The 21,419-nt window shown below is 39.0% G+C and overlaps 1 protein-coding gene across 3 annotated transcripts in view; it reads right to left on the bottom strand.

The window, feature by feature from the left end:
- cdh11 (cadherin 11, type 2, OB-cadherin (osteoblast)) overlaps nucleotides 1–21,419 on the bottom strand; it is a 137,001-nt gene that overhangs the window by 11,222 nt on the left and 104,360 nt on the right. For all 3 annotated transcript variants that reach the window (XM_030156096.1, XM_030156095.1, XM_030156097.1), the window contains 5 exons: nucleotides 20,254–20,421; nucleotides 11,838–12,025; nucleotides 3,367–3,480; nucleotides 2,614–2,753; nucleotides 1,182–1,318 (listed from right to left, as the gene is read on the bottom strand). In XM_030156096.1, coding sequence (XP_030011956.1) covers nucleotides 1,182–1,318; nucleotides 2,614–2,753; nucleotides 3,367–3,480; nucleotides 11,838–12,025; nucleotides 20,254–20,421 — 747 coding nt within the window. The remainder of the gene's footprint in view (nucleotides 1–1,181; nucleotides 1,319–2,613; nucleotides 2,754–3,366; nucleotides 3,481–11,837; nucleotides 12,026–20,253; nucleotides 20,422–21,419) is intronic.

The following is a 21,419-nucleotide window of genomic DNA, read 5'->3' as shown; positions in this document are numbered from 1 at the left end:
GTCAGATGGCTATAACTGGTCGCTTTCATTTGTTTTTGTCATTTAAATATACAAATTAGTTGCATTTTAACTGGGTAGAACCAAGTATTTATAATCTGTAAGAAGACACTTTGTGAAGCATGTTTGCCCATCTCTGGATAAGCTATGAAATTCATCGGCATTCTGCTATTAAGAATTACTATTCAAGCAGTGTCAGTGTCATTAAAAACAGAATGTCATTTGTGGTTAAATGCATGTGTGACAACTTGCATGTCCACATTTTAATCTGCATTTGGCATAAACTGAAGACAAAATTGGCTATGAATATTTTCTGCAAGATTGCTTGTCAGTCAGGCTCTCCGCCAGTTCTGAGCTATTTTGATTTTTCAAAAATTACAGACATGGGTTTTAGAGATATAAAAATATCCAGTCTGCCACTCCGTTAGTCTGTTCCTCTTATTTTTTCCACACCATCCATTCTGTTCTGCAATGTATCTGATATCAAGGTATGCCTGCTAGAGCTGAAGATACTGAAAAATAAATTGTGTGATGCAGGGAGAATAATGTCAAATCAAATACCACAACATAAACGTTCCAAAAAAAAAAAAAAAAACAACCACATTTTTCTACACATTCAATTCTCTATTAAAAAAAACCCTCTCTGCACTGTCTTGCATATTTGTAATTTTAGTCAGTATGACTTTTCCACTACCCTGTCATTACTAGGCATTTATTTAGCTTCCCAGGGCCTGTTAGCGGTTAGCATAGACAGCAACGATCCTAGCTTAGTGGGCGGCGAGCCCATTTCCATCTGGACGTCTGGCGTCTAGTACGCCACAGGGAAACCACGCGGCGCTCCGCTAGCTTGAGTTCCAACCACAGAATACCAGGGTGGGGCCAGTGTGGCGTGTTGGCTGGAGAGTTAGTGGGGTTAAAGCTGCAGAGGGAGTGCTTCAGAAGGCCTGTGGGTCCACTGGCATCCCCCCCCCCCCCCACCACCACCACCACCACCGCCTCTACCCAAACCCTCTCTGTAGAGCTTGCAACAGAGTTTGTGGTAGCAATGGACAGTGGAAAGTTTTCAGTGTAGTTTTTAATTTTGACTTGTCAGATAATTAACTTCTGTGATACTTGCCACCTACTGATCTTTTTGCGTCAGATTCAGCCTGGATTGGTCTCGCCTGAGCTCATGTGGAGCGTACCTGTCTCTTTCGCTGACACAGAGATATTATGCCAGGCCTGGGTCTCTCTGTCCAGGGGTCTTGTTGTGGTAATCATGCCATCTTCTGGGTTGATGCTGAAGAACTGCTCTACATCTGTGTACTGAGGAATCCTATAGCTGCAGGACACAACAGAGGTATTAAACATGTTAGTACAGCATGAAAGTGACAGAAGTTATACTTATTACCATACAAATCCAAGAGGTTAGTTTAATTAGCTGTCTAGAATGGACAAAATTCTTCTAGTTAAACGCTAAAAACCTACTGACAAAATGAAAAATTCTAATCATTTTTGCAAGAATTTTTATTTTCTTTTTCAAGTCCACATTCTAGCTCCAAAGAAGGGTTATTTTAATTTCCATCAACTTTATTTTATTCATTTTTTTAAATAGCTACTGTACTGTGACTGATTGATTGCTCACTGATTTCTTGCAGATTCACTGTGTGACACTTATTGGGTCTGTTTTTTCTTACATTCATGAAATTTGCAACCCACAGTTTGTAGTGACTCAGTTTGCAGCATACTAAATAATATCATCTTGTTCCATGTGTCAGGTTAGAAACATCAATCTCACTTCATTAGTTCAATACACATCTGTTATTTTGCATTTGCAAACTGCTCTGAACTGTTTCTTTAAATTTTTACATGGAAATAGATGACATCATGCAGCAGGCACCAAACGGAGCCAAAACATGTTGTATTTTACAAATTTACTGAACAGGCTGCAGTGAATCAATATGAATTTCAAGAAAATTAAAATAGTGATTCTTGAGAAAATGTAGTCGCAGGAGTTCTTTTTTTTTTTTCTTTTCAGCTCAAAGATCTAGTTGTTTTTTTTTTTTGTTTTTTTTTTTTTTTTGAGGAACCAAGAACCTTGTGAGAATCAGCATTTATTAATTTAATTTCAGCAACTACTAAATCCATGTTGCATAATATTCTTTATTCTGGGTTATTTGGAGTTTCAATATAAATTTCAGCTCCATTCACAGAAAAATATGCAATTAGTCAGACTTCAAATATAAATATAAAAATATAAATAAATTATAAATTCCTATAAACATAAATTCATATGAATATAAAATCCTATAAATATAAATGTATAAACATGAACATAATTTCTGTCACGGAAATCTATGGCATTAATTTGGACAAAGTTTTGAATTTTTCATGAGAAATGACTGATATATGTATGTATGTATGATGTGATGTTGTCTTTCTACAGTATATACATTTTACAATATATACATATACATATGAGTCTTTAGCTTAACTGAAGAAATATTGTCATAAATGTACTTTATTTTAGTTTTTGTGGTGATTGTCTGATAACTTAAACCACCATGAAAATTCGACCTCTCCTCCAACCCTGCAGTGAATGTCTCTGTGTTAATTTCACGTGTGTGTCTTCATTACCTGACAGGGTTGTTGGCAACGTCAGTGTCCTTGGCGTGGACGCGTCCCACTAGGGTTCCCTCAGGCGCATTCTCCTCTACCTCAAATGTGTAACTGTGGGCTATGAACACAGGAGGCTCATCTGCGTCCTCCACAGAAATCTACACACAAACACACACACACACACACACACAAACACACAAAAATGCAACACTGATTAAAGCCTCTGGTTACACACACAAACATATTCAGTGCTGGGTCTAATGTCACCAAAAACACATACTTTTGTACTTATTCCTCATTCCTCACATCAACACAGGACCATATGACTAAAAGTAATGGTGAAAAAAATTATTTTGTTTACGGAAATAAAAGTAGAAATGGAAAAAAGTACAACAAAGACTAAATAAACACAGAGTTGAAAATAATGTGAGTTGTTTTTCCCTCAGTGTTAATTTTCCATGATGACCAAAAAGAAAATAGTGGTTTGTAAATCATTTTTAATGTTGTGCATTATTTATTTCTATAAATAAAAGCTTTTCTCATAAAATATGAAAAACTAACTAACTAACAATAAAACTAGATCAAACTGAAACTAAAGCTAAGAAATTCCTTAACAAAACATAAAAATAAAACCACAATTGACCTCATACAACAAGAAAAACAAGTAAAACAATTGAAAGTAAAAATAAAAATGTCAAAACTACATTGTATTGACTCTGCATGCACTCACTCAAACATGCATTTATTTTAAGCATAATTTCACATATTTACCTTTATAGTGGCTTCATCCTTATAAGGCCCCCAGGCAAGGAACTGTGGGTCAACATGAGGGTTGGATCCTTCCACTTTCAAAGTGTACAGCCTCTTAGTCTCATAATCCACGGTCTGAGGACAAAAAACGGACAGGGAAAGGGACAGGAAACGTGTGACTAAGTCTTTTCTTCACGTCAAATAATGAGTGTTCAATTAAAAAAAAAAAAAGAACTGCAAAAAAGCTCATTGTGTGTTCTGTTGCTGTACTGTGATATATGCAAGCTGAAACAAAATGCATGTGTCCACTGCAGAGGCTACACTGACTTTTAGAAACAATTCAGGAGCAATATTCTTGGCTGCTGCTAGGTGGAGCTGTTGCTACATGAATTGAAACAGACGTCTCTGGTTTTGACGGCAGCAGTTCAACAACTTCTGCTTTGCAATTGCTTAATGCAAAACTAGACAAAGCCAGGAACAAAAATATCGTATTTGAAGATTGTTTCTATTACAAGATACAATGTGGCTTCTTGGAGAAAAAAAAAAAAGTGGGGGCCATTTCTGTTGGATTGGGAATGGGAATGACAATTTTGTTGAGTCAGGATTGGACTGAGAAACCAAGTGACAAAAGGCAATAGAGAAAAAACTGTCCGAGGACGCAAGGCCAACAAGTAATTATTTCTTACTTCATAGTTTTTCAATCATCACACCTTGATAATACAGAGAAATTATGAATACAATATGGTTTAAAGTCACTGGCAGGGCTTTTCTATATCACTGATAGCCCATTGCAAAAACCTTTAGATTCAATTCACTCAGATCAAACTGAGCTTCAATTCACTTACTCTATATTGGGAGAAAAACCCATTGACTTGTAATGGCCTTGAATTGGTACTGAATTGACTCCAGCATGAGATATGTTTCTCATTGCCTGAACTGAACGTTGTTACACATTTTTCTACACTGCATTTTCATTCAGCTATTAAAAAACAAACAAAAAAAGCCCAACAATGTTAACTGTTATAATTTCCCAGCAGTTAGAGAGTTCTGACCCTCAGCCAAACAGTCTGCTCAGTTGTGTGTTGTTTCTCCACATATTTTTTCCTCACGTACAGTCTGTATACAACTGCAGGGAGAACTTTTAAGCCAACATATCCGCAGGCTGTCATTGTGTAATATTTATAATACTCAGGAGATGCTTTCTGCTTTCATTATGAGGCTTTGTAAGCTGTCAACAGCACTTGGCTGCAACTTAAGTTCATCTGCAGTCTTGCCATAGCAATTGTGACAGTAAATAACTTTCTTTCAGCTTTTACTCCTGTGTTACAAAACCACATAACACACACTGTCCCTGAACACCATCTTCAAGCTGGCATGGACATGTTGTGTTGATAGGCACAAGCTTGATCTTTTTATCACCAGGCTACCATCACCTAAAGAGCATACAAATACATGGTGTGAGACTTGTAACTAGTAAAGATAAAATGTCGGTTTTAATATTGACATTTACCAAATCTCTGGTCTGAAAATGGCTCAATATGCCACCTACTGTTAAATAATCCTGAACATTGCAAGGCAAGATATAGACCACTACTTGGAACATTTTTACAAAACAAAACAGAGAAAAAAGTGAATGATGATATCCTTGAGCCCTTTCGACTTTCAGGTTGCTGTCAGACCACTCTTTGGGGAACTGAATATATAACATTGCTGTCTTCAAGCAAACAAACCAAACCCCACTGACGCAATGGCTCACTAATGGTTCACTTTCTAGACCCTTCCATCGTTACTGTAAGATGGTGACAAGCCATCTTTAACTCTTAAAGACCCAAACATCCCCTGGCGACTAAACCATCTACTGATCTAAAATATTTAATACCTGTTTATCCACTAATCCTGTCCTTGTAAATAGAATCCTTGACATCTTTTCATGGTCATCAGATGTGACCCATTTGAACATTCAGAAGCTCTGTAGTGAACATGGAAACGCTGTCGTCTTCTACAACACTGATTCACAAATAAAACCCATGGAGTTTTATAAATGACAGTGGATGGAGAGACTTGGTTTATGTTCAGTTATTGATATATTTTGCTAAAAAAAAGTAACTTTTTCTTCAGTTTTCTCTGTTTTGATATACTAACCTTTGAATTTATTGAGTTTTCATGAACATCGAAATTAAATATAGGAAATTAAATATAGGAAAATACAGGGCGATAAATAAAGGGGATAATAAACTGTGATAAATTACTTACAAAAGGTTAAATAGAGAGAAAAATTATTTTTGGAACTACCACAAAAGTAGCACTGGGTCTTTATGGGTTAAACTAGTGGCTACATCTATGTTTCAGATCCATATAACAGTGTAAGTGCCATGGGATTCTTCGTCACTCTCCATTTTTCTCTGTCCTGAGAACCTGACTGAACAACTCCTGCCTCACACAATCTTTTTTTTTTTTTTTTTTTCGGTTTCTTTTGAACTTTTCAAAATCCCACAGTGGGCGGAGGCTCTGAGTTGAGAGTGTCATCACACTTTAATAAAATGAGCTACCATAAATCTGAGTTTCATACCCAGTGTTGGTTCCCAGTAATTAGCATGACCACGAACCCACTAATATCAAATATTATACACAGTGTATTACAGGATGAGAAGGTCCAGCTGTGAACTAAATTATAATTAAAGCAATATACACAGTGCTCAAGAAAAGATATTGGACTCGCAGTTTGTTTGTTCATATTTGGACACTAAGGATTTAGATTGGCTTCCATGTGATGGCTGTGCCAAATGTCTCATCGCTTGGGTCTGGTTTCCTCTCAATGGGCTGTTCCATATTCAGTCGTTTACCGCATCATTCAGCCCTGGGGTGAACTGTGCTGTAGGTATAATACGTGTTGATGGCAGGTACAATGCTATGGAAGGGATATGACCCAGTTCTTTCATTTCCCCTCTTTTGTCACGCTTCCTCGGTCTGGGATCTCTTTTTGTCCCCTCTCTCTCTCTCTCTCTCTGTTTGTTTCTTGTCCTTGCAGCCTTTCTATCTCCATCTCTCGGCCTATGCATTCACTCTTTATCTTCTATTCTCTTCCTCGCTGTAATCAGTGCGAGTTAATAATATTCACAATAATGCCTCCCCCTCCCTCTCTCCCTCTCCAACACACACATACGCTCTTGCACGCTACCTCACACACCTCCTTAATATTCTGTGGACTGCTTTCGTCAGGACACAGTTGAAAGAGAATAGCTGATTAAAGCTCATCCCGTGTGTGTGTGTGTGTGTGTGTGTGTGTGTGTGTGTGTGTGTTTGTGCGAGGGAGAGTGAGAGAATAGAGATTAGTGAAGGCTACTCCTAATGCTGATTTAAAAGTGTGTTTATGCGCGAGTCTGTACTATGTGAAGGTGTGCTTGGCCTTTCAATTTGTAAAGCTTTGACGCTAGAGAGCAAAACGTCCCAGAGAGGCGTCAGCGCACTATAATAACGCTCTTGTACATGCAAATACACATAGTTAGTGTATCAGGTTTAAAAATATCAGTGACCAAGCTACCTTATAATTGTCACTTCAGTGCTGAAGAGTTGCAGCCACACAGTCTTGGCTAATGGCCAATGTGGGTAATGACTGCCTTCACCAGGGCATATGCAATAAACTATAATTGTTCGGAAATGGCCGGGGGTCCCCTTTCACTGTACCTCTGCTCGGGGATGACTTATTTTCTCTTTCTGAAATCTTTGCAGTGTGTGCATCACCCAAAACCTATTTAGAAACCTAGTTACACATATTAGAAGATTAAATTTCTCAGTAGAATCTTGAGGGTTATTAGCACTGTGTATGTGTAAGTGTGTTCACACTGTCAGTTATGGCAAAACACAGTAGTGTAAATATCTATACATGCACTCAAAATGGTCAAAAAGCTAAGTGTAGAACGCTTGCCATGATTGTCATCTTGACTATGCAACAGCAGGGAGAGAACAAGAAATGACCGCGTTGGAAGCTGTGATCGTGACAACTACAAGTACAAAATCAAAGGCATTAACACACACACACACACTCACACACAAATAATGGGGTTCAACTTAGTGAAAAATATGTTAGACATTGAATTGAAAGTTATGTTTAATGGCTGTAAGTCTAATGGGGATAATATGTATTACCATCACAAAGCAGCAAAGAAGAAGGCTGCATCACTTTTTTTGTACAGCAAGTGCACAACAGCGGGTCTGATTTCAGACAATACTAAAATTTGCCAAAATTTGCACACCATGCAAAGTTTAATGCATGTAAATAAAGCAACAGAACTACTTGATTTGATTCACAGTCTAGATTCCTGAAGGAGGGCAGTCTGTAAGTATGTTTCCATCCAGCTGTATATGCACTTTTTTTTCTTTCATGCAAGCAACTGGAAGAAAGTGTTGAACTAATGCTATGTGAGTCATTGTTATCAGTTGTCTCCCTGTGAATCAGGTGGCAAAGCTAAACCTGGCTTAAAATTTGTAAACAAAATTCTGGTTGAAAACAACTCTTTATGCATAAACACTAAGCTGAAGGCAGCAGGCTCACGTAGTATTTTACTGTATGAAAAGCTTCATCTAACTGACAAAGTTTTCCAGCTCTCGCTATGAGTGTAACTGCGATGGATGAAATCATACTTTCTTTAACCAATTTTCTCTAAATTTACTATGTAATATGAATCATTTTCTTAATTCTGAAAATAATGGTTGTTGTTTTGTTGGCTTTTCTATGCATATGACTGGGTGTTGCTTATACTTTGACAGTTTTTGTAAAATTAGCCATGAATAAATAAATAAAATCACAAGTGCTTCACTTAGAGTGTCGCAGTATAAAACAAGAGCTGTATTTGTAACCCTCAGCCAGATCCCTGCCAATTCACTGCCCAACTGTTAAAACTCCAAACACTTTATGTAGGATGTGAAAAGTAGTTTCAGAAAAGTGGCCTCTGAGGGGAAATGCAGTCAAAAATCACCCCTACTGGAACAGGATGGTCATTTTCTTTTATTCTGTCATAATTCTTTGTACAGGAAAGCAGTATTTTTGTAGAAGTGGGATGTGTCCAGAGTTAAAGCTTATATCCATGCACACAAAAATCCATCCTCCTCAGGAAAAGCCCTGGCTAGAGAAACTAAAAGTCTCAAGCACCCTGTGAGTGTGTATAGTGTATCCTAATGCCAAATTCTAGCACTGAGCTGCAAAAGGAATCGCTCACGCAGAGGGTTGTGAGAAAAGGCATGAAACAGACTTGTATCGATTGATTCAGACAGAGATTTTCCCACAGCATCTTTCTACATTGAGCTGTGGGTTCAGGCTGGCTGCTTTTTTGAGCAACATCATCGCTGTCTGGCCAGAATATGCAACTCGCCACGGATCCATCACACTTTTACATAATAATTTCACATAATTACATCGTGGATGTGCCAAGTCTGAAAAAAATAAAATAAAAATACGAGTGGGCGCCTGCGTGGGAGAATGCGGGTTAAATGTCTGACAAAATAAACAGTTTTCTTGTAGTTCCTGGGATCGAAAAGTGACTGCACACTTTATTAGACTGACTTTGCTCTGTAATAGATTCTTATTTTCCTCTACAAGCTAATACCTAGATTATAAACGCTTTAATATTTCACTCAGATGCTCAGAGGTCAGACTCCTCGGGGGGTAAGAGGCAACTACCGGCACTCACTGGAGGATTCAGCTCATAATCCTAACCTGCAGCTATCCATACAGGGGAGCATGTGCAGCTAACAGACGTAACAAGGAAAAAGCAAGTGATCTTTCGTGTTCTTGACAGATAACTGCAGAAACAATGGTGTATTTGAGAAACTAAGATGAAGTGTGTGTGCATGAAAAAGAGAAAGATAGAGGAATGATGTGAAAAGTAATTGTGCGAGTTGAGCTGGATCACTGGAAGCTACGTTAATAGTGTGTGTGTGTGTTACTGTCACAGAGAGCTCTGGCCTAGGGAACCATGAAAGTTAATGCACTTACACACAAACACACAGACACACATAAGAGTTCATATCAAACTAAACAGCAAACTGTGTGGGTCAGAACTGAAGGGACAGTGGTGAAACTTTCCCTTCTGCTTTTGCAACAAAACCTCTTTCTCTCTTTTCTCTTCTCATACCGCTGAGGCACACATCAGAATGTGGACTCAAATGTGGCCTGGCAAATACTCACATTATATGTCTTCACAGTTAAATAAGTACCATCTACATTTCCACTTTGGTCAGTCTGGAAAACGGTGATGACGCATTTGTCTGCTCGGCAAAAACTAGCAGTTGAAACAGTCACTGGCAGCGAACAGCACTAGATTGCCACAACTCATGACAATATATATGTAGTGAGGATGAGCAGAACAACAAGCCATGTCTCTGCTGTCGGTGTTGCTATTGTGAGTCTTGATATCATAACAAAAGTCTCGCCTGTCCTGTCTACTCTGCTTTTGGCTTTTATGTGGGAAAAGTTAAGGACATTGTGTCTCAGTGTTTGTATCAGCAAGTTTTGTGTGAACACCAGCTATTTCAGTAAGCAGCAGCCTCCAAGACTGAAAAAATGAAACTACATGTTTCCATCCTGGTACAAACACAAGGCGGTTTCTAGAGTTAATTTCCTTTACATTTCAACTGTACGAGTGGCAAAATTTTAGGGCACTTTCACACAGCGTACTCAAGTCCGTACCGTACTTGGAAATGGTCATAATTTTCACGCAGATGTTGCGTTCTCAAGTGCGTACCGCAGCCTGCGCCCGAGTACGAATGGGTGTTACAGGGCTGAAACAGTAGGAGGCAGTGTGGAAGGAATTCGGTCGCTATCCAACAAACGTGGAAGTCAGAAGAAGACAAATCCTTACCTATCTGTTAGTCTGTTTGAGGTAAAGAGAAGCAGAGCGCCCTTCGTTATCCCTGATATATCACAGAGTGGTTCAGTTGATAAGGCGAGCCCGGGCCTTGCAGATCCAAGACTTTTTCAGGAGACAACAGGAGTGCCGTCTACAGTCTCATGGTGCTTAACCCACTTCTATTGTCGGAATGGTGATTAGGTCACTTCCAGTCTCGGGCATGAATCGCATTCACACGGCAACATATCATGCTGGAGTATGGGCAGTCTGGACCCAGGACTACCTTCTCAACTGGACTCAGGCATGGTACACGAGCACGGAATGGTTGCATTCACATGGATAAAATTAAGCGGACTTTGGGGTCCAGCGTACTGGGATACAGACTTGAGTACGCTGTGTGAAAACGCCCTCACACTGTGTCTCAGATCACATACTTCTGTAATAACAGTTAATAGTTTGTATGCATGTGCATTTAGATTAGAGGGGATGTGGATTGGAGGGAAAGGACCACAAAACGGAGGAGGAAGATGTGATGTGGTGGAGGCAACAAACACCACTCTGTAAAATCGTGATTCTTTAAAAAAAAAAACTTTTACAAGAAAAAATGGTTAGCAGATAATGCATGGAAAGTTAAGTTCAATGACATATGCAGGTGGGTGGTAATGCTCTGTTGATTAACCATAGAAAAACCTTACAGACGAAAATTTCTTGTTCTCGTCAGTTTGGTTTGAGACATCTTGTGAAATGTGTGCACTGTGCAGGTCCACTACGTTTACAGCAGGGGTGTCCAATCCTGGTCCTCGAGGGCCGGTATCCTGCATGTTTTAGATGTTTCCCTCTTACAGCACACTTGATGGTCATTATCAGGCTTCTGCAGAACTTGATGATAGGCTTATCATCTGAATCAGGTGTGTTGGAAGAGGAATACATCTAAAACATGCAGGATACCGGCCCTCGAGGACCAGGATTGGACATCCCTGGTTTACTTTAGTGTGCTAACAGAAATACTTGATTTGGCACAAAATTCTATAGAACTAACTATTTAAATTAAGTACTAATACCTAAATTTATTCATAATTAAGATAGTTGTTATTAAGAAGTTACATTAACACAATTAATTTTTTGACAGAAATGTTTAAGTTTGCTGTTCAATTTCAACACTTGGTGTGTAGCATAATCCAGCTAAATTAGCCAAAATTAGCTTTAATTTGGTAATACATTATGTTTTCTGTTAGTTAGTTTAGTAAGTAGTCTGCTAGCACCAGCTAGTGAGCTACATTTAAAAAGTTGACAGTATTGACATGTTAGTGTTATCAAACACTACTAATGGCCTTTGGAGTAAACGAAAGTAACATGGTGGCATTTTTACATAACATATCTGGTAAGTAAGTTATCAGTTCTTCTTATTCAATCTCCTCATTCATTCTGCACACCTACCCAGCTCCACCTTCTTTTCAAAATACTGTCACTTTTGATTCCAAAAACCCATAATGATGATAGCAAAAATGCCAGACTCAAGGTTTTGCCCACTAACCACCTGGTGACACCATGATACCTATGTCCAGTTCTTTTATACAGATATGAAGCCCTTATATTTGAATCAGTTTCCCCCCTTGTGAAAAACTCATTTCATTCCTTTATTCTTACCTTCTTCAACTTGATGACAGCCTCTCTAGTCTCCGAATCTGTGCTGAGTTCAAATATGCCCATTCCATCACCGTCTATTATGTTGTACTTGACCAGTCCGTTGTCTCCAAGGTCAGGGTCTTTGGCCTTAAGGCGGCCCACCTCCTCTCCTGGCACTTTATCCTCTGAGATGGACATGGGATACACACCTGGGAGAGGAGAAAGCAAAGCAGAAATGGGACTTGGATTTGATTGGCTGGTTGCTTATGTTGCTGTCCACCTCTGGTCACAGCTACTTTGGTATTCAGCACCCTTTAGATGTCTTTAGGGAATTCCTGGCTGGCTGCCACAGTGTTTACTATCTGAGCAGGGTCAGTTTTGGAGGGCAGAGAGGGATTAACATGAACTATACCATCTGTTTCATATGGCCCAAAGGAGAATCATATGGCCCAGCGGATATTAATATCCCCTATAGTGTCAGGTGTATGTGTGTCTGAGGGAGTAGACACCTGGCTTGCAGAATTGGAGCAGTAGGACCATATGTCTACTCTCTTTCCTGTTCTTTTATCCTTCTCCCTATCTTTTCTCCCATGCAGTCTTTCTGCATTCATTCTCACACCTCTTTCGCATTTCATCACATCTGTCTTTGACGTCTGCTCATTTTATCATGACAAAATCCTGCTCTTTTTTTCATCATTTCTCACCTCCATCCTCCATATCCTATTTCTACTCTCCTTCTCCCACAAGTGTCATTTGCGCCTTCATTTCTCCTCTAACCCTTCTTTCGTGTCTCCTTCTACAGCATGCTTTGGGGTTTTGAGATCCAGAGTGGACTCATCATTTGGCACCGTGAGGGTGTTTATCCCACTGGTCCAGGTGTGGCAATCCTGTGAGTCATGAAATGCAATTGGTCATGTGGCTTTCAAGAAAATACCGATGGAAGAGGAGGGTTTTTTCACTTGATCCAACTACCCACGTTCTCCGTTCCACTGAATTAAACTTTAACAGCTGATGACTTGAAAATTATGCTGACTGTCATTTCCATTGACTATTTAGGAAAATCAGAGAAAAGTATTATTTGCATAATAATTTGGAACCCGGTGTAAGTTTTGTCAGTAAAAGTGTCATTTACCCATACAGAATATTTAATAGGGATTCTAAACTCTGTATTGAATGCCTGTAAGACATCATTAAATTGTTTAAAACGGAAGAAGTGATTTGTTTAGCTTGGTCCTTGATTGAAGCAATCCATGCTATGACTGCTACCCAATGGTTAATTTAATTACTTTTTTCCCCTCTTTCAGTATGTGGCTGTGGGAATTCCATTGTCAGTAAGTTCTCATTACAATAAAAACCTGGTTGCAAAGACAACGACCCTGGGCCTGATTTCATAAGAGACTACACAACTGTTACAACAGCAACAGGTAAGGTATGTGTACACTGAGAAGTCCAAATTGCTTTATTTTCAGAATTTACTATTTATGCCGCGTTTTCACTACATGGTACCGGTTCGACTCAACTCAACTCGACCTTTTTGCATTTTTCATTATGTAAAAGAACCTGGAATCTGGTACCTGGTACTAGTTTTTTGGTGTCTGCTCCACCAAGGTTCCAAAGTGGGGGAAGAGATAGTAAAATGTGACATGTAAATACTGCAGACCACTGACTGGACAGAGAATGTGTCATTGCGTTATCAATGTGCGACCCACCATTTAAAAAAAATCAGATGCAGAAGTTTACAGTAAATATCCCAGTAGGTTCATCCACATGATGGCGGCCCACAAAACTACACCGTGGTCGGTCGAGGAGGTTCAGACATTTCTGTCCTTGGTGGCCGATGAAAAAATTCAGCTTGAGCTTGATGGGATAACATGCAACAAGCAAGTTTATCAGCAACTCTCTGAGCAGACGAGACGGATGTTATGCGCCATGTCGCTATGACATCCGGGTACTCTAAAGTCGGTAGTATCCTGCAATGGAAACGGTCTCCAGGAATAGTATCTGGTACCCGAGTCAAGTCGAGTCGAGTCGAATCAAGCCAGTTCCACATAGTGGAAACAAGGCTTTAGTCTCCACCTTCTGATAAAAACATCTATTATTATTATGGTCTATTTACTCCAAACCAAGTGATTCACATCTAATTTGCTTTTTAAAAGTTTACTTCAAAGTCAGTTGACATTTATATAAAAACACAGCTATGAGCTTCACCTTTCATTGTCAACTCCTGTCTGAACCCACCTAAAGTATTATTTCTGTGTCACTCATTTGCTTCTAACCCTCTCCATTCATCCTCACCTCTCCTCCCCTTATCCACCCTAATTCTTCCATGTCTCTGTTTTCCTCTTCTCTAAATTCCCTCTCTTTTGCCTCCATATTCCAGCTAAACACACATATCCTCTGCCCTCCCTTTGCCCTGTCCTCTCTCTCTTCTCCTCTCTTGTTGCTGTGCTCTACCTATTTCTAAGTAGCTTAACATCAATGACTTCTGGCAGATGAACATGTATGACATGTTTGGCATCCTGTGTGTGACAGAACATACAGTACAGGCAGTCAGCTTAGAACACCTGGCTGCAGGCTAACAATGTATAGCATATACTGGAAGCACAAGAATGGAAATGTTAGGTTTTTAGAGCACTTATAATCTCTTAGATAGGTCCTTAATTTACTGATGTCAAAGCAATGTTAGAAGAGAGTTCAGTACAAACATATATTGAACGGGTACAGCATGAAAATTTGACCAAAAGATGATCACTGGCATGTTTAAATAGCCTACTTTTTTTGTCTGCTATTTTCTGAAATAATTATGAAAATATTAGCTGTTAAGAACTGCATCATTTAAAGGTATAGTGTGTAGGACTTTTACAGTGTTCTTTCCAATAATCAATCTAATTATTCATTATAATTGAAAAACAGTGCTCAGTAAGTAAAAAAAAAAAAAACAATTTGTTTGATTACATTTAACCTAGGAAAACCTGTTTAAATATACATAGCACGGGTACCGCTTGCTGGGTGCTGCCATTATCAACTCCATTTTTTTACCTATATGAGCCTACAGAGGACAAAAATCGAAGTAGCCGCCTGCAGAATGGGGCCGGCTACTCAATATCTTGATTGCTGAAATTTTGTGATGGGCCCATAGAAGTGATACCAATGTAAGTCGGTGACAAGCATCAGCTGTGGTCCATGCGCAGATCTCCTTTTTCAAATATAACCATGCGTGGACCACGTAAGATAAGTGATCCCGATGCAGTTATATTTGAATCAGGGGATCAGTGCGTGGACTGATTTTGGTGATTCCGTGATACCACCACCGATTTTGAGGTAGGGGTCCTTGGTCATTACACGTCATTACATGGAATTCTATGAGACCAGGTTGATGGAAGTGATACCAGAGAAGTTGAGGTGCTTTCCATTTTGGCAGGTTGTGGACACAAAGTATTTGAAAATCACAAAAGATACAGCCAAGGCTTTTTGTCCCAAAGTGCCAGCCATTAGGTAAGCACAACACCAGAACAGAGAAATCGCACTGTCTTTGCATTGATTCAGGTATTTGCTGCCACCTAGGGTAGGGGAGTTACACACTGTACCTTTAAAGGTTTTGAAATGTGTAATTTATTACATTAGTTAATGTTATTTCTAAACTAACAGTTGCTTGTGTTGCACTGTTGCAGCTATAGATGAGCATAAGAGAGGCAGTGAAGAACATGTGATTGTGCATAGGAGTTTTTGGAATAATAAAATTAACACAAGTAAATTAACACGAGTCTTCAATATAGAGATAAATGTATAGGCTCTTAATATAGATTTAGACAACCAAGTTAGTCTTAGAAATCACGATAGCTAACATCAGCATACACATGATCCCTGGAGAAAGCATTAATCTTTTACATAGAACATTCAACAAATCATCTCGTCATGTCATATTTATGCCTGAAATCACTGTGAGTTTTTTTTTTTGTTTTTTTTTTCACATCAGTTTTCTTCTTTTTGTATACTTTTTCCAGTTATAAAGGAGTTGTAGATTTAACAAAAAAAAAAAAGGAAAAAAAAGGAAAGAAAGACAGAAAAATCATGTTTGGGTGTAGAAGAAAAAAAATACAAGATCTTGAAGACAAACTGAAAAGCAGTGGAAATGCAACAGAATAATTTGTGCCATACCAAATATTCCCTGTGTCTGCTTTTATCTTTTCTGCTGATCTTCCTGTTGTATCAGTGTTTATATTTTTTCTGTCTCTTTCTGTTTTTTCCCCTCTTGACTTACTTAACTCACTCCCCATGTTTCTTCCTCTATGCGCTCACTCACTCTGCCCGGCTACTAAATAAGTAATCACTGTCCTCATTCACACCATCTGGGAGATTTAGTTGCAGGTGTTTGTTGTCTCTACCTTTTTTTTTTTTTTTTTTTTTTTTTTATTTTAACATCCACTACTGTATTGTCTTGTACCACAGATGTGAACTGCCAGTACTGCGAGCTTAATATTTTAAAGTTATGCATCAAAGTACTTTGTAAACACTTAAACTGATAATGCCTTGTCCTTGTTATCTTCCTTGCATGATATTTTGGATATGGGGAGAGAGCGCCAGCCAGTTTGTTAACAGAAATCATTAATAACTCGTCGTAATCCTTTGTTACTGAATAATGTCCAGCTATTTCTTATAAAAAATGTGCAAAAAAAGTTCTCTCCTTATCCCTCTGTCATTGCCAAAACAATCAAAACTGTGCTTTTCTTTGCAAAATCCAGCTGCCAGAATAAATTGTTACTATTGTATACTTCTGCAAACCACTGATATGTATGTTTGATTGAAGAATCAACTACTTTTTCCTTTTATCTATAGACCAGTCACCAGGGTTGTGATGAAGAGACAGAATCCAGGACTGGAACGTTTTGAGGTTTAGGGGTTGGGAAAAAAATTTAGTTGAGTCTTAAAGGTGCACTATGTAGGGATTATGCTCTAAGTAATTATAAAATAGCCTTGACTGTCACCAGACATACATGTACTAAATGGAGGAAAGGACCTCGGCTAAAAAATTAAGATGATACTTAAGTATCTTAAAGGGGTCAAGAAATCATGTTCATTTCAAATACTGATATCACTTACAGTAGTAGTCCAGCCAGAATATTTGCATTTGAAAAGCTAAGTGTCAGCTCCGAAATGATGTTTATGTTGTCATTGTGTGTTTTGGTCTGATGCTCCACCCATCACCTGTCTTCCAATCATCAAGTCAGTAGCCTTTCAGCATTCAGGTTGCCAGTTCCCACTGAGCTGCAGCTGGAATATTTCTGATCATAAATGTCTGATGTTAATAAACCTAAAAGGCCTCTTATTATTCCCAAATACGTTGTGACAAAGTGAGAAACAAAACAAGGATATGTATTGGAGATGATTTTGAAACATGGAGACGGCTGAAAGCAGAGAAGAATCTGAAGACCGACGCTGGCTCTCCCTTAGTCTGACCACCAGTAAGAACCACTTAAAGCCGGGGCCACGGTCTCTTCACCCAGTCCCAGACCATCAGTGTCTTCTCTCGGGGCCAGGCTGCGGTCTCTTCTCCTGGCCCTGGTGAAGAGACTGCTGGTCCGGGACTGGTGAAGAGACCGGGTACTGGTGTACGACTTGTTGCTTGCCATGGTAACTCCTTGTAGTACAGTGTTTTCTGTGGAAGTGACCTCTTCATGTAGTGGTGTGTAATCCGAGGGGGGGGTGTACGGTAGCGATCCGTGCCACTTATAATTCGCGGAAGTAAAAGTGAAACTTAAGGCTCATTTACCTTCTCCCTATCTCCTGAATCTTCGCAAACTTTCATTTGAGTGGGCAGGACGTTTGTCCTGGCCTATTATATATTATACTTATGTATAATAAGTCTGGTGATGTTTATTTGTTTGAAATTTATGTTGTGGTGGCAAGGATTAGTGGAAACGCTAGTAGTAGACGCTCATGTTGGATCTGGCAACCTCTAGTCTGGGGGGAGGCGGAGGTACAGTATTTTGAATGTGATTGCAGTACCAGTTTTGGCCACAATCCTACATACGGCACTTTTAATATTAAAATTCATTATGATCTGATCTCTTATAAGAAATGTAATATGCAAAATTTTGTTGTCATTGGTGTCACTGGTGTATAATAAAATAAGAATTGTTGAAATTTCGTCACCTTTGACGCCTTTATATCTACAGAGGCAGTGGGACTGTGGATTCTGCTGTGTTTCTACTGTAGCTTAAAAGTGATTTCTTTTTCTTTTTTATATGTTATAGTGTATGGCATGGCACTATTAAGGTACATTATCAACCCCTTCTATGGCAAATAGACAGTGCTGTTGCTATAGATGGCCTCCCTGTATTGTGATAAGTAAATTTCACTAACAGGACTAAAAAAGAAAGACTTTTTTATACAATGCTGGTTAAAGTTAAAAGTAGTGCTGTCAAAAGATTAAAATTTTTAATCAGATTAATCACAGGTTTGCTGTGGATTAATTTTGATTAATCACAATTAAATATCATTAAATTTTAACCTGTATTAATCACATTTCATTTTGCATGAGGAAATAGACTCAAGAAAGAAGGGAATATATATGCACTTAACATGTTTTATAAACACTTTCAACAGTTTCAACAAAACATCTTGAAACCAAACATATTCAAAACCTTCCGTCTTTTTTTTTTGGCACTCTGTTCCGCTGCTTGTCACTCTGGGATCAACTCCCCATTTGCATGAGGGTAACTCGGACAAACTGCCCAAAATGCGTTGCCAGAGACATTCAGAGTCATTCTGTGCTGCAGATGTGTTAAACTTTTTAATCAGATTAATCATGATGATGGATTAATCTGCATCAACACGTTGGTTTTGACAGCCCTAGTTAAAAGTTTTACCAAGTCATCAAGCTAACAACTGGCATCATCTCACCCATAACGCCTCGAAGATGGCACAAGAGTCCTGCATCTCTGTCCTTTGTCCAAATAATTTCAGGCTCCAAAAAGCCAACATGATGACAGCCAAATGACAAAGTACTAGCTTTAGGATGTCAGTAACGTCACAGCTCCTTCATCCACTATTTATGTACAGTCTATGGTTGTCAGCATCCCATGTAAAGGAGGGTAAAGCAAGGGGGAGTCGCATTCTCAGTTTCACAGGAAACTCTATACTAAACACTACACTTTCTAGACATTTTCTCTATTAATCCAAGACTTGGTATCTTTCCCTAATCCTAATCCATTTCTGTTAGTGCTAACAATAAACAATGTAACAATAGTGTTTAAAGTATCACGTATTGTAAATGTAAAATTGTAAAATGGAATGGTGGTTCCTTTGGTGGAAAACTACCAAATGTGTCAAATTTTTAAACCAAAACATATTTATAGTTGCAATTTAGTTACATATGAAAGTAATTTCTGGAGGCCTGATTCTTATTACAGTCTCATTCTGTTCCCTCAAAAGTGTCGTGAGTGGTTAAAGCCCAGTGATACTGATAGAAATGTATGTAGAAATGAAGCACATTCTTCTCACATTTAAATTATATGTATCAGTGGTTTGCAGAAATGTATACATTGGGAACATTGCTTTCTGGCGAATGGGTTGTGCTGTAAGATAGCTTCCTGAGTGATGGTTCTGACAGTCTCTCCCTCACATTCCCTTGCTGCTTCGGCTCATGTCTGTCTTTTCTAGCCTATTCGGCTTCTCCACAGGCTAAATCCTGAGCCCTCGTCTCCGCTCTTTTCTCCATCCATTTCTTCATCTACTCAGCTGAATCCCTGCCAGGGGTCCCCTCGCACAGGGCTACGAGAGGGGAGGGGAGGAATGGAAAAGAGATGAGAAAAACACAAACAAAAACAAAAAAGAAAAACCTAGAGAAACAGAAAGAATGTCTATGTGGAAAAGGCAATGTTAAAGAGAGGAGAGGCAGTGATAAGAGAAAATGCATTCAAGAGGTAGATGGGATTGTAATAGAAAACTTCAGTGGTGCACTATGGAGACTTTATTCTATCAGATGAGTCTGAAATGTTCCGTATTCATTGTCAATGTATGAATCCTCATATCTGTGTTTCATTTTCTCAAAACCAGGTGAAAAGGGCAATGAAAACCAGGGGATGAAACATCAGGCTCCGGTTGATATACTACTGAAACCTCTAAAACACACTGAAGTAGTAGACATTTTTCATCAACTGCTAATTGTTACTCTGCCCCTTGAAGGGGGGGCAAGGGGTATTGTTTTTGGTTCAGCTTGTTTGTTTCTTTGTCAACACTTTAGCAGCAAAACTATTGGTTCAGTTCATACCAAATTGGGTTTACAGATTACCAGTGACCCAGAATAGACTTCTTTACATTTTGGGAAAGGTAAGTCACAGTTAAAATTTGTTATGATTTTTTGAAATCTTCCCATGGGCAAAATATGTGTGCGGGGTGGGGTTTGATGTGCCTGACACCACTGGTTTGTACTTACTCTGTGGGAACTTTGGAGGGTTGTCGTTGACATCCGTGAGGGTGATCTTCACCTCTGTGGTACCGGACAATCCACCCATGTGACCACCCATGTCTTTGGCCTGGATGACAACATCGTACTCCTGGCGTGCCTCGCGGTCCATGCTTGGCAAGGCTGTCCGAATTATACCTGTAGGGATTAGACAATGTAACATTAGTGCTCAAAATGGATTTTCATATGTGCTAAATGTAAACAATGAAGTGAAAAACAGTGGCTGATGGCAAGGGACAAATAATTTTTCTGTCATTAATTATCACTATTGTTATTTTCACAGGCTGAGAGATCAACAGTGTGACCATAAAGTGTGACTCTCTTGACTTGCAAAATTATTTTTTTTTTAATTAATAGCATCATGTGTGTAAATGTTGCATAATTCAAAGTGGATCAAAAATGACTTGTCTTTTGCCTTTGACTGTGGTATCATTTCTTTGCCATAATAGGGTCCCATGGGGAACATTGGAAGGGGTGGGAGTTTGACTCTCTGTTACTTCACAAAAGACTCACCAACATCTATCATCTGAACTAGCATTTGAGTGAAAACTTTAAAATGTAAAACACAAAAAAAATCTGTGTAGTAGCCTAATTTTCTCAAAGTAGATGTCACTTATGCCAAGATTTTTCATTTTGGAAGCAAACACAGTAATACTCATCGTTCACTCCAGTTAAACATGTGTGAGGAGTTGTTTTTCTCCATTTCAAGCCCCAATAATCTTTTCTTTCTGTTTAATTCATCACCCTCTGCTGTCTCTCCGGCGCTCTCTTTCTTTCTCTGCATGTCTAGCTGCAAAGTCGGAGAGTTGAGGCTTTCTGCTGTCATATTATGCCAAGTGTGTGTGCGTGTGTGTGTGTGCGTGTGTGTGTGTGACAGCATGAAAAGCTGATAATCTCCAAACCAATTAGAAATGTGAGCTATGGATTTGAGCCAGTCAAATACCCAACACTAGTTTGATTAGCCAGATTTACTCTGCCCAAATCTCTCTCCCTCTCTATAGCCTAACCACTCTCTTTCCATGAACTCACTCTCTAAACCAATTTCTCTCTTCTTCTGTACTGTCTCTCTTGATGTTTCTGCTTACTTTCTCTGACCCAACATAACTCTGTGTCTGCCCTAACCTCTCTGCTTACAA

Source organism: Sphaeramia orbicularis, chromosome 15, assembly GCF_902148855.1.
Source record: "Sphaeramia orbicularis chromosome 15, fSphaOr1.1, whole genome shotgun sequence".
In the NCBI taxonomy this organism is placed as follows: domain Eukaryota; kingdom Metazoa; phylum Chordata; class Actinopteri; order Kurtiformes; family Apogonidae; genus Sphaeramia; species Sphaeramia orbicularis.
The sequence above is the reverse complement of the archived record's forward strand: the minus strand, read 5'-3'. Positions and strand labels throughout refer to the sequence as shown.